The sequence below is a fragment of the Zea mays genome, chromosome 5 (assembly GCF_902167145.1).
Source record: "Zea mays cultivar B73 chromosome 5, Zm-B73-REFERENCE-NAM-5.0, whole genome shotgun sequence".
NCBI lineage: Eukaryota > Viridiplantae > Streptophyta > Magnoliopsida > Poales > Poaceae > Zea > Zea mays.
The window spans coordinates 31,411,019-31,424,167 of NC_050100.1; the positions used below are offsets into that span (position 1 = coordinate 31,411,019).

Here is a 13,149-nt window from a genome sequence, read left to right on the forward strand (position 1 = left end):
ACAAAACGCAAGCAAAGAGCTAGTTGTTCTTTGTGTGATATGTCACTAGACTCATCCGCTAAAATTGCAAATGGCTCTTCCCCAAGCTCTTCAATTATTTTCTTTCTAGTTTCTATAGCGCAACACTGAATAATCTGCTTTTGTATGTTTGGGCTAGTCAAAGTGCAATTACCTGGAGCGTTGTTAAGAACATACTTGTTGACCTCTTCACTATTTACAGCAAGAAATTTCAAGATTTCAATAAAGTTTCCTCTGTTGCTAGACTCTTCACTTTCATCATGTCCACGGAATGACAATCCTTGATGCAAAAGAAACTTCAAACATCGAAGTGAATATGTCAACCTTATCTTATAAAGATTGCGATCATCATCACTCCACTTCTCAATTTTGTTATCAATTGTTGCATTAGGATTTATAAAGCCAAGATATTTCTCTTCTGCTGTCTTATGTGACATAGAACCCACATGTTTTAGAAGTGCTTCAGACCCTTTATTCCAATTATTCCAACCATCTGAAGTAAATGCAGAAGTCCCTTTGCCTTTATTTGCTTTACTTTTGAATAAGTAGCACATAAAGCAAAATGCAGCGTGATCATAAATTAAAATGGCATATGGTTGAAATGGACCTCTAAGTAGCACATAAATTAAAATGGTGATCTCTATCTCCAATTTTCCTATTTGGGAATTCATGTGCATATGGTTGAAATGGACCTCTAAGAATATATGCTCTTCGAATTGCATCGTGATCATTAGCATGGTAACTTGCAATAGGTTGTCTTTCACCTGGATCATGTGGAAGACGACTGATATCATAAAGTGGTGGCGGTGGCGGTGCAGATGGCATTGGATTCACAATTTCTTCGTTTATCCTTTCTTTCTCTTGTTCTTGAGGTGTCGACGCTTGAGTAACATCTAGAGATAATGAAGAAGCAATAAACTTCTGTTTTTTTGCAGCATGATTACGAAAAAGAGAGGCAATATCTCCCTGCTTCTTCATATTTTAGTCACTACAAAAATAATGGTAGTAAGTCAACAATCAATAGGACAAAATCCTAAATTCTAAACTAGCAGGCAGAGGCAGCAACTTGTACCAATCACCAGCAGCAGGCAGCAGCAGCCAGCAGGCAGCACCGTAGCTGCAACTCGCTAGCCGCCAGGGAGCAGGCAGCAGGTGGTCTTGGTCTAGGCCTGGGCGTTCAGCAGCAGACAACAGCAACTCGCAACTGGCAGCAGCAGGCAGCAGGCAGTCTGGGCCTGGGCGGCTGGACGTTCAGCCGCGCAGCGGCACAGCGACAGCGTTGGCAGCTGGCAGCGCGCACGCGCCAGGACTCCACTAGACCGCCAGCGCCAGGAAGCCAGCCAACCACGCAGCCGCCAGGAATTCTTCCCGCAAAGTCGCAGTCGCCAGGTGCCCAGATATGCAGCCGCCAGGGCGCCAGAAAGTCAGGAACAGGCACACGAACAGCCGCAAGGATCGGAGAGCTGGAGAAGTTGAAACGGCCTTCGGACTTCTGCGCTTGGCGGATGAACAGGTGGCCGGGTGGGGTCCCCGGTGGGCCTGGCTTAGGGTGTGCCAGGGCCCACCTGGACCCCCCTGTGGGTCCGCCCCTGATACCAATATACTACGATAACTTATATATAAAATCTATGTTATATTGTTATAAAAAAATGTTTCATAATCAATTTGTGATCCTAGCCATACATAAATTTTGTTATTTTAATCTAGTTATTTCACCACTACATTGCAATCATCAGTATCATGCAGACTTCGATATATGCCACGATTTGTATGGTCTCATCATTGGAGAGCACGAGCACGTTCCACACATGCCGGAAAAATTCTCTCGTACATCGTTAGTCATCAGACACGCACCACCATATGCTCTTGCTTAAACAAAAAGGTAAGTGTGTATGTGTTTGCGAAGAGAATTAAAGGCAGGCCGGCACAAAAGCTACCCTAACGGTGGCGAGGATGACGAACTGGTCGCTGTTGTCGATCCTCCTCTGTGTCACCTCCGACGCCAAGATGACGCCACAATCCTCGATATAGTAGTCGTCGAACGCACGCGACATGACGAGTACCGATGACTCTTGGTTGGGCTGCCAAACGAAGTGCACTCCGGGCTCATCAGCGAGGTAGTAACCCTGGTCGTTGCACCACCGAATGCGCTATTCCACTACATACATCATGTTCGAGGACACTCACACAACGTTAGCAACGTCCATCGTCCCAGCGCACAAGAATTCATGTCCGGTCAGAAGCGACTTACGTGGTAGGTTGGGCTTCAGGTGGACGATGAGCTGGACGGCGTGATGGCGTCGTCGTCGGATGCGGTGTCCAGAACAACCCGAAAGTTGTCGACGTTGGCGACAACCATGAGGCCCCCTGCTTAACGATGGACAGCGCGGTGCAGCTGCTCTGGACCGTGTCCAAGCGGTGGCTTCGCGGGATCTTGTCGTACACAACGGCGCATGCGACCACGTAAGACTGCTTTTAGAGGTCGAACTGACAGTCGCAAAGCTTCTTCTCGTCATCGATGAGCGACGACAACGCGAATGCCTCCTGCTCATGGAGTTTGTTCGGGATTTGAAGTAGGAAACATGGATTCATGCTTGGCGTTGGTTTATGAAAATTACTCACAAGTTTGATCCATGGAAAAAAATATTACGAAGAAAAAATTTCACACATGCAAAAAAGGGAATTTAAGTGTAATGCATTATTCAAACAAAAGAAATAGCATGCAAAGCTCTTCTTTAAATAATATTACCTCCATCCAAAAATATAATTCAAGAATATCGGTGATACTTATCTACTACTACGCATTGTGCAATGGTAGCAAGTGAGCTTGGAGAGAGATGTAGTAGATGTGTTTCCTGTCATAGATGTAGACATAAACACATATAGGTGGGTGCCCGTGCGTTGCAACAGAAACATTTAATATCATGATAACTTATGAACAAATGTGTGTTATATTGTTATGTGAAAATGTTTCGTAATTAATTTGTGATCCTAGTCATACATAAATTTTGTTATTTCAATCTAACTATTTCATCACTACATTGCAACCAACAGTACCGTGCAGACTTCTATACATGATAGCTGAATGCCCGTGCGTTGCAACAGGAATATATAATACCAGTATACTAAGATAACTTATATATAAAATATGTGTTATACCGTTATGAGAAAATGTTTCATAATCAATTTGTGATTCTGGCCATACATAAATTTTGTTATTTATAATCTATCTGTTTCACCACTACATTGCAACCATCAGTATCATGCAGACTTTGATATATATCACGATTTGTATGGTCTCATTATTGGAGAGCACGTTTCACACATACCGGAAGAAATTCTCTCATACATCGTTAGTCATTGGACACGTACCACCATACGCTTTTGCTTAAACAAAAAAGTAAGTGTGTGTTTGCAAGACTAATGGTCAAACATCGTATAACCACAAAGTTAGAATGCTATATTAATATATTAAATAAATTAATCCAATCGACATAGATTAACCCAATTAACATAGGATAAATAAATATCTAATTATAAAAGTATGAAACATGGTATAATCAATGTTGTTACTGCGTAGTAAATATTCATACGAGACTAACACAACTGGAACGATTCAATTTGAAATTAAAATGGGGAAGTTACGAATTTCCAATGTTTCTATGTATTTGATATAGGATTAATTAGGAAATCAATTTTATTGTTGTTTTCATGACAAAACAGAGGTATTATGTGATAAAAATAATATTATAGAATTATAGAAATTGGAATGAACTCATTTGGATTTAATATGAAATTTCCATGAATTAAATGGGTTTCTGCAATTATTTTTAAACTAAAAATCAATTTCTAAACTCATTTTCCCTATTTTCTTTATTTCCTGGACTGCGTCCCAAATTCCAGAAAGATTAGGGGCCAAGCTATAAATGTTTTTCTAGACTCAGTGAGCATACAGAGTGGACGGTGAGTTAAACACAAAAAACGTTTTAGTTGAAGTTGTACACAATTCAACATGAGTCATGTTGGCTAGAGGGTTGAAGGCTAGGCATTCTGCTCAATAGATCCAAGGTTCAATCCCTAGGCAGCCACAGTTTGATTTTTTTTTTGCGCGCGGAAAACTGGTGTGCGGGATTGGACGGCTGAGATTGTAGAACGGTAGAATGGACGGCTGAGATCGCAGAATGGCAGAACACAAAAAGGCAGGCTACTATTGCTAACTTAATAAGTAGTAGAGACGAACTGGTCACTGTTGTCGATCCTCCTCTGTGTCACCTCCGGCGCCAAGATGACGCCACAATCCTCGATATAATAGTCGTCGAACGCACGCGACATGACGAGTACCGATGACTCTTGGTTGGGCTGCCAAACGAAGTGCACCCCGGGCTCATCAGCGAGGTAGTACCCCTGGCCGTTGCACCACCGAATGCGCTATTCCACTACATACATCATGTTCGAGGACACTCACACAACGTTAGCAACGTCCATCGTCCCAGCGCACAAGAATTCATGTCCGATCAGTAGCGACTTACGTGGCAGGTTGGGCTTCAGGTGGACGATGAGCTGGACGGCGTGATGGCGTCGTCGTCGGATGCGGTGTCCAGAACAACCCGAAAGTCGTCGACGTTGGCGACAACCATGAGCCCCCCTTGCTTAACGATGGACAGCGCGGTGCAACTGCTCTGGACCGTGTCCAAGCGGCGGCTTCGCGGGAGCTTGTCGTACACAACGGCGCATGCGACCACGTAAGACTGCTTTTAGAGGTCGAACTGACAGTCGCCAAGCTTCTTCTTGTCATCGATGAGCGACGACAACGCGAATGCCTCCTGCTCATGGAGTTTGTTCGGGGTTTGAAGTAGGAAACATGGATTCATGCTTGGCGTTGGTTTATGAAAATGACTCACAAGTTTGATACATGGAAAAAAATATTACGAAGAAAAAATTTCACACATGCAAAAAAGGGAATTTAAGTGTAATGCATTATTCAAACAAAAGAAATAGCATGCAAAGCTCTTCTTTAAATAATATTACCTCCATCCAAAAATATAATTCAAGAATATCGGTGATACTTATCTACTACTACGCATTGTGCAATGGTAGCAAGTGAGCTTGGAGAGAGATGTAGTAGATGTGTTTCCTGTCATAGATGTAGACATAAACACATATAGGTGGGTGCCCGTGCGTTGCAACGGAAACATTTAATATCATGATAACTTATGAACAAATGTGTATTATACTGTTATGTGAAAATGTTTCGTAATTAATTTGTGATCCTAGCCATACATAAATTTTGTTATTTCAATCTAACTATTTCATCACTACATTGCAACCAACAGTACCGTGCAGACTTCTATACATGATAGCTGAATGCCCGTGCGTTGCAATAGGAATATATAATATCAGTATACTACGATAACTTATATACAAAATATGTGTTATACCGTTATGAGAAAATGTTTCATAATCAATTTGTGATTCTGGCCATACATAAATTTTGTTATTTATAATCTATCTGTTTCACCACTACATTGCAACCATCAGTATCATGCAGACTTTGATATATATCACGATTTGTATGGTCTCATTATTGGAGAGCACGTTTCACACATACCGGAAGAAATTCTCTCATACATCGTTAGTCATTGGACACGTACCACCATACGCTTTTGCTTAAACAAAAAGGTAAGTGTGTGTTTGCAAGACTAATGGTCAAACATCGTATAACCACAAAGTTAGAATGCTATATTAATATATTAAATAAATTAATCCAATAGACATAGATTAACCCAATTAACATAGGATAAATAAATATCTAATTATAAAAGTATGAAACATGGTATAATCAATGTTGTTACTGCGTAGTAAATATTCATACGAGACTAACACAACTAGAACGATTCAATTTGAAATTAAAATGGGGAAGTTACGAATTTCCAATGTTTCTATGTATTTGATATAGGATTAATTAGGAAATCAATTTTATTGTTGTTTTCATGACAAAACAGAGGTATTATGTGATAAAAATAATATTATAGAATTATAGAAATTGGAATGAACTCATTTGGATTTAATATGAAATTTCCATGAATTAAATGGGTTTCTGCAATTATTTTTAAACTAAAAATCAATTTCTAAACTCCTTTTCCCTATTTTCTTTATTTCCTGGATTGCGTCCCAAATTCCAGAAAGATTAGGGGCCAAGCTATAAATGTTTTTCTAGACTCAGTGAGCATACAGAGTGGACGGTGGGTTAAACACAAAAAACGTTTTAGTTGAAGTTGTACACAATTCAACATGAGTCATGTTGGCTAGAGGGTGGAAGGCTAGGCATTCTACTCAATAGATCCAAGGTTCAATCCCTAGGCAGCCACGGTTTGATTTTTTTCTGCGCGCGGAAACTGGTGTGCGGGATTGGACGGCTGAGATTGTAGAACGGTAGAATGGACGGACGGCTGAGATCGCAGAATGGCAGAACACAAAAAGGCAGGCTACTATTGCTAACTTAAGAAGTAGTAGAGATTTTTTTTACTTTCTTCTAAATACATCGACAAATTTTTTATATGATAAAAAACTCAAATATATCAAAATAAATTCAAATATGTTTACATATTACCTAAAAAATTTCTTCTAACATTTCTTGATGCGAAGTTGTTGATAATAGTGTTGCTATCAACCTTGTCCAATAATTTCTTCTCAATACATAAAGTGGCCAATCTGTTGAGCTGTTCTTGAGACATTGTTGACCTTAAATAGTTCTTCAACAATTTCAACTTTGAAAAGCTTCTCTCAGCCGATGCAACAGTTACAAGCATAGTAAATAATATCTGGTAAGCGATTGAAATATTTGGATACGAATCCATTTGCCGAAAATACTCAAAGATCTCCATAGAAGACATTGGACTTTCAGGTAAACTTAGCTTCAAGCAGTTGAAGTCGTGACCTGTGTTGTGATTCTGTGAACAGGCAGCACAGCAGGCCTAGGGACCGGCAAGAAGATGGCAAGACTGCAATGTGAGGTGATCAGATGGCAAGGGCGGCAAGCGCAGGGCACAATCGCGCAAGGGCAAGGCTTTCGCGTGCGTTTGCGGCGGCCGACAGTGATTAAGGATTTTTTTTATTCTAATTACCGTGGTGTCCAGGCAGTTGAATCGACATAGGCATAATTAGATTAATTTTACCTAGACTTGGCCATAATACGTATATACACTATATATATACCTAGAGTGGGGCCCTCAAATTTTAGGGCCCGGTGCGGCCGCTCCGGTTGCCCGCCCTCACGACCGGCTCACTGCCTTCTTGGAGAGGCGTGCGCTACGACGACGTGGTTTGTCGTCATCATCTTCCTGTGCCTCAAAGATTTCAGGCTCTGGGTTCCGCTGTTGTGCGCGGATGCTTGCTGTATTGGGCGTATGACGGGTTGTGGTGGATCAAAGCTTCTAGTGATGGTGGAGCATGCAGAGATTACGCAATGTACACGCAGAGCTTTTCACGTACGTATGAGTATGACAGCTACATTTGTAATGGAACACTAGTAGCTACTATAGGGTGGCCTCCACTGCGCCCACGGCCGCCGGCTGCATCGCCACTTCCCGCTTCTGCTTGCTGCTCCCGGTGTCGACGACGCGGGATACCTCGGCGTTGTACACGTAGAACCGGCACACGAAGAAGAAGGCGATGAGGTTGGCGCAGTTGAGAATGGCGAAGAAGGCGTAGTACTTGTCCAGCCGCGAGGCGTTGAGGTTATTGAGGATCCAGCCGGTCCGGCCGTGGCGCTCCGTGATGTGCGACACAGCCGAGAGCAGCGCGCTGCTGAGGAAGTTGCCGATGCCGAGGCTGGTCATGGAGTACGACGTGCCGAGGCTCTTCATGCCCTCGGGCGCCTGGTCGTAGAAGAACTCGATCTTGGCCACCTCCAGGAACGCGTCGGCCACGCCCATGAGCACGAACTGCGGGAGCAGCACGAATATGGTGAGCGGGATCGTGGTGCCCTTGCTGTCGTAGAGCCCGTGCTCGTGCGCCACTGCCAGCCGGTGCCGCTCCGTCACCGACGCGGTGGCCATAATGACGATGTGGATGACGAGGCCGACGCTCATGCGCTGGAGCAACGAGATGCCGCGCGGGTCCCCCGTCACCCGGCGCGCCAGGGGCATGAAGACACGGTCGTAGAGCACGACGGAGAACAGCATGGAGATGGTGACGAACCCCTGGAGGCTCGCCGGCGGGATCTCGAAGTGGCGGCCGATGTGGCGGTCCAGCGTCGTGCCCTGCTTGACGAACAGCGTGTTGACCTGCGCCACCATCGCGCTGGGCACGAACGTGATGGCCAGCACGGGGAGCATCTTGAGCATCCGCTTCGTCTCCTCCACCTGCGTCACCGTGCTGAGCGACCACCGCGACGCAGGCGCGCCGCCCCCGCCGGTCGTCTTCACCGCCGCCTTGCTCAGGACGTTCAGGTGGGGCGTGTGCGGGAGCGGGGCCGCGTTCTTCTTGGCGTAGTACCCGTCGTCGAGCTCGTGCAGGTCGCGCGGGTCCACGGGCACCGCGACGGGCAGCTTCCTGGCGCACGCCACGATGACCCTGGCCATCTTGGCGAAGGGGCTCTCGGAGGTGGGCGGCTTGTGGCGGTAGAAGGGCGTGCCGGCGGTGAAGATGGCGATGGAGACGGCGAGGCCGAGCGTGGGCAGCGCGTAGCCCACGGCCCAGCCGACGTTGTCCTGGATGTAGACGAGCACGGTGTTGGCGAAGAGCGTGCCGAAGAAGATGCTGAACATCCACCAGTTGAAGAAGGAGAGCTTGTGGCCGCGCTCCCGCGGGTGGGTGTCGTCGAACTGGTCCGCGCCGATGGTGGAGATGTTGGGCTTGGTGCCGCCCGTGCCCACGGCCAGGATGTAGAGGCCCAGGAAGAAGACGCCCAGCTGCGCGCTCGTCGCCTGCTGCAGGCAGCTGGGGTCCGCCGTCCCGGCGCCGCACTTGGTCGGCCGCAGCGCCGGCAGCGACACCGACAGCGTCACCAGGATCATGCCCTGCTCCCAATGGACGGAGTGGACACGCGGAAAGAGTTGAGCACAAACAAAAGTACAAAACCTCTACGACTATACTAGGCCGGGAGCACTTTCATGGGCTTCAATTCAGTTTATCACAAGATTGACGGCCCATATAAAGATCTCTGTTGTGGGCTTTTCTATTAAGATAATATAAGGAGCTCTCTAAGATAATGAGAAGCATAGCGGACATGAATGCTGAGACGGAGACAGACAGAACGCCGACGTGGGGGCGGCGGCGGCGACTCACGGTGAGGTAGATGACGGAGGCGACCATGAAGGTCCGGTAGCGGCCGAGGTGCGTGTCGGCGATGTAGGCGCCGATGATGGGCGTCATCCAGACGGTGCCGACCCAGTTGGTGACGTTGTTCGCCGACGGCACCACGCCCTGGTGCAGCTTCGTCGTCAGGTACAGCACCAGGTTCGACGAGATGCCGTAGTACGCCATCCGCTCGAACACCTCGTACACTTCGTGCACACGAACGATTCCAAAAAAAAAATCAGATATTATGTTGAGGATCTGGATTTTAATTAACTAACTAGTTTATTATATTTATCTATCTATCTATCTTTCTCTCTTCCCTCCTGGTTTGCATTTGATACTGAACGGAGCCAGAAAAGTATCGGCGAACCAGGAGCCCAACTTGACGAGACAGACACATCCGAAAGGGACGGCATGCCAAAGCAAAAGAGACTGCATACTACTCTCTAAATCCGACGACAAAATCTCTGAACAAGTTGGCCGAAATCTCTGAACAAGTTGGCCGTGTGTGGCCCAGCCTTACAATTGTTAAAAGATAAACTGCATCTGCATGTATGTATGTAAATGGCAAGCTACCCTATGACAGAGGCACACGCGACATCCATGATCCATACGTACGTCTGAGATAATCTGAAACGGACAAACAGAACACGGCGCGTGCCCTTCGTTGTCACGAGGGAGCACAACACCGAGCCGAAATCTGGGTGGAAGCTAGCGTGCGAAAGCCTCGATCGGTACAAGTCTAATAGTTCCAAACGCTTGGTGGCAGGGGCAAGCATCCCCCAAATTTCTTCCCCAGCACTAGCAGTTACCTGTGCTTTTCGTCAGCAACAGCATGGTTAAGAACCAGCCTGGCCTTAGGTGGGAGGGTGGGAGTTTACTGGTGTTTGTTTGCTTCCCCAGTTCCAAAAACAAGGGCGTCGTTTTCTTTTTTCTTTCCTCGTGCGTGGACACAACTTTTAGACTATCTCTAACAGACTTCTCATCCCATTCTCAATCTTACTTTTTATTTCAAACTTTACTCTACAAACATTACAGTTTATAATGAAAGACATTACTTTGTACATCCATTTACACGGCCTGCTGAAGATAGCTTTGTGGGGGGCAAGCTGCTAGCAAGCGTACTTTGAGAATCCCTTGGTTCTCACTATCTTCAGCAGCTTTTCTTTATATATCCCTTTTTCATTGTCCCCACTAAAAAAATATTATCTCCTGTATTTGTTATTTACCTCTTTGGGGCGTACTCTATATCTCATTTCTTTATACATAAATATTTATATTAAAGATATATTTCGCTCAAGATGCATCTAGCGTCCCCAAAAAGAATGCTATACTATTAGTACTATAGTAGCACTAGTAGTACGCATTGCCTCAGCTCAGCTTGCACGGAGACAGACAGACAGACAGACACTCCCAGTGTCCCAGCGCGCATAGGCCTTCTGTGATGCTACTCTGGCTCAGCATCCTCCGTCCATCATCCATGGAGAAACAGCTCTCATGCTCACGTACATGGCGTGTCTCGCGCTTGGGCGCGGCCGCTCGACGGAGGTCGACTGGTACTACCGCAGAGAATGCGGCCGGGGTGACGGTCCGATGGGCAGCACAGCAGCTAGCGCTCTGGATCCAAAGCCAACCACATGGCTGACTGTGATTGGCAGGCTTCAGCCTGACTGCCTGCCTACCGCCATGGATCCTGTTCCTACAAAGTACAAACCCGTCTGGGGCCTCCAGAGCTACTAATTAATCTGCAAGCTAGCAGCTTGTGCTACTGCTATCTATCTACGGCATCATGTTAGCCTGTCTAGTGCGTGTTTACGTACCCCAGACACCCAGCCCGGCCGGTTTGATTAGTGGAAAATAAAACAGAGTCTGCTGCCTACAACTACAACGACGAAGCCGATAATCCGGCCGGTAGTATGATTTCCCGTACGTACGTACGTACGTACCTACAACGAAGCCGCATGCTTTCCACCCTCCCCGCTTGGACCGGAGCACCGGGTTCCCGTGGAGGTCCACCGTGCCGTCCTGCGTGTACTCATCGTCGTCGCCAGCGCCCGCCTCCAGCCTCTCCGCCATGGGGTGACCTGACCTCTCTCTCTCTCTCTCTCTCTCTCTCTCTCTCTCTCTCCAGCAGCTCCAGGCCGCTGATCTAGCTCGTGTGCCAGCTCTAGCAGCTGGTGGGCGCGCTTTATATAAGCCCCGGTCCTCCACGGGCCGGGTCAACGTGGGACTGAAACTGTGTGTAGGACTAGGAGAGCTGCTTTTCAGTTTCCATTCAGGTTTGGAACTCTTCACTTCGGATAAGCTACACTCCATCGACCATTCATTCATTCATTCATGCATGGGTTAACAAAGCTTATTAATTAGTTCCTCTGTTCTAAGAGCAAGTACAATAATGAGCTCTAAACCTACTTACATGACATTTTTTTCTTTTTCTTACGTGGAAGAGAGACATCAAAAGGTAGAGGGAGTTGGCTCTAATGTAAGAGCTAGGTGATACATGAGCTTTAAGATAAAAGGATGAAAAAGAAAGTGACAAGGGATTCATCTAAGAGCCAAGCTTAGAATCAATTTTATTATATGAGTGTGATTATTATTGACAATAAATGACATGGTAAAAAAGTTAGAGCCAACAACAAGCTCTATTATTAAACTTACTCTAAGGATATAAGGGCATGTACAGTGGAGAGACACCAAAACGGTTCTCCAAGCACAGGAGAGAACTAAGAGACTCTATTGTACAATGGAGTGTCTCTAAACGTAGTCTGTTAATAAATACAGAATTAAATGTATTTGTATAGCATCAGATCGATAGAACAGACGACAAATTCGTACAGTGGGAAGTGAGGCGTCTGTTGTTACTTGGTTTACGAGCCAGATGCGTCTCTTCACGGAGAGACGGCTCTAAGATTTTTTTGCAAATAACCCCCTAAAACACCTTAAGAGCCCCCACATTAAACACCACTGTACATGCCCTAAAGGATAGTAACTTAGAAGTTGAAAGATTGATTCAATAATGCATCAATTAATGCAACGGAAACTGTGCTAGTCTAGTATTAGTACGTCCGTTTCAAACAAGGCCCCTGGGTTCAACTCCGGGCCTCTCCGGCCGACCAGCTCCCAGATGGCATGTGTGGCGGCGAGCGCAGGGCATATCACCGGTCGCGAGCAGGCACGCGTAGCGGCGTAGGTATCTCGTGTGTCGATTGCTGCGGCCCTAGGCTAGTAGTAGGCTAGCCCCCGATCGAGTGTGTCCACGCGCAACGGACAAAGATGAGTAGTACTACGTCGTCGCCTCGCCAGGATCCGGCGGCAAGCAGAAAAACCAGCTCCAGTAGCTGGGGGCGGGGTATCCATCGATCGGACGAGTCAACAAGACAAGTAGCCATGCCCCATGCAGTAGGCTCACTTGCCCAGACATCCTGGCCTAGTCCGGATTGGCTTGAGATGAATGAAGACTTCTCAGCGCACGAGCTAGATTGGCTGATTGAGATGCAGACGAAGAATCCGACCCACCCACCACCCAACTGGAACGGGCGGGCGGCGGCTTGTTGGGCGTAATTTATACACGGCTTCGATCCCACCTGTCGGAGATCACGAGGAGGATCTCCCATTCCCATGCATGCGTCGACCCGTTCCACGGCAGAGAGAGGCAATACTATATATATAATATAACGACCATAGGTAGAATCTTCGAAGAATTTGTTTTCTTTCCGGAAGAACTTAGAGGGTATTTGATTCTCCTCACTAAAATATAGTCTAACCGACTATATGATGTTTGAAAATAAATTACAAATATTAAATACAGTCCAATTACAAAAGCAAATCTCT

General features: G+C 46.3%; 1 protein-coding gene across 1 annotated transcript; it reads right to left on the reverse strand.

Annotated features, from left to right (window-relative positions):
• Window positions 1–7,478: 7,478 nt before the first annotated feature.
• Window positions 7,479–11,452, reverse strand: LOC100192842 (Protein NRT1/ PTR FAMILY 5.2). Its single transcript, NM_001138032.1, is given in 3 exon segments — window positions 7,479–9,038; window positions 9,307–9,524; window positions 11,265–11,452. Coding segments are annotated over 3 exon segments (1,833 nt in total). The 5' UTR covers window positions 11,395–11,452; the 3' UTR covers window positions 7,479–7,553.
• Between the last annotated feature and the right edge of the window lie 1,697 nt (window positions 11,453–13,149).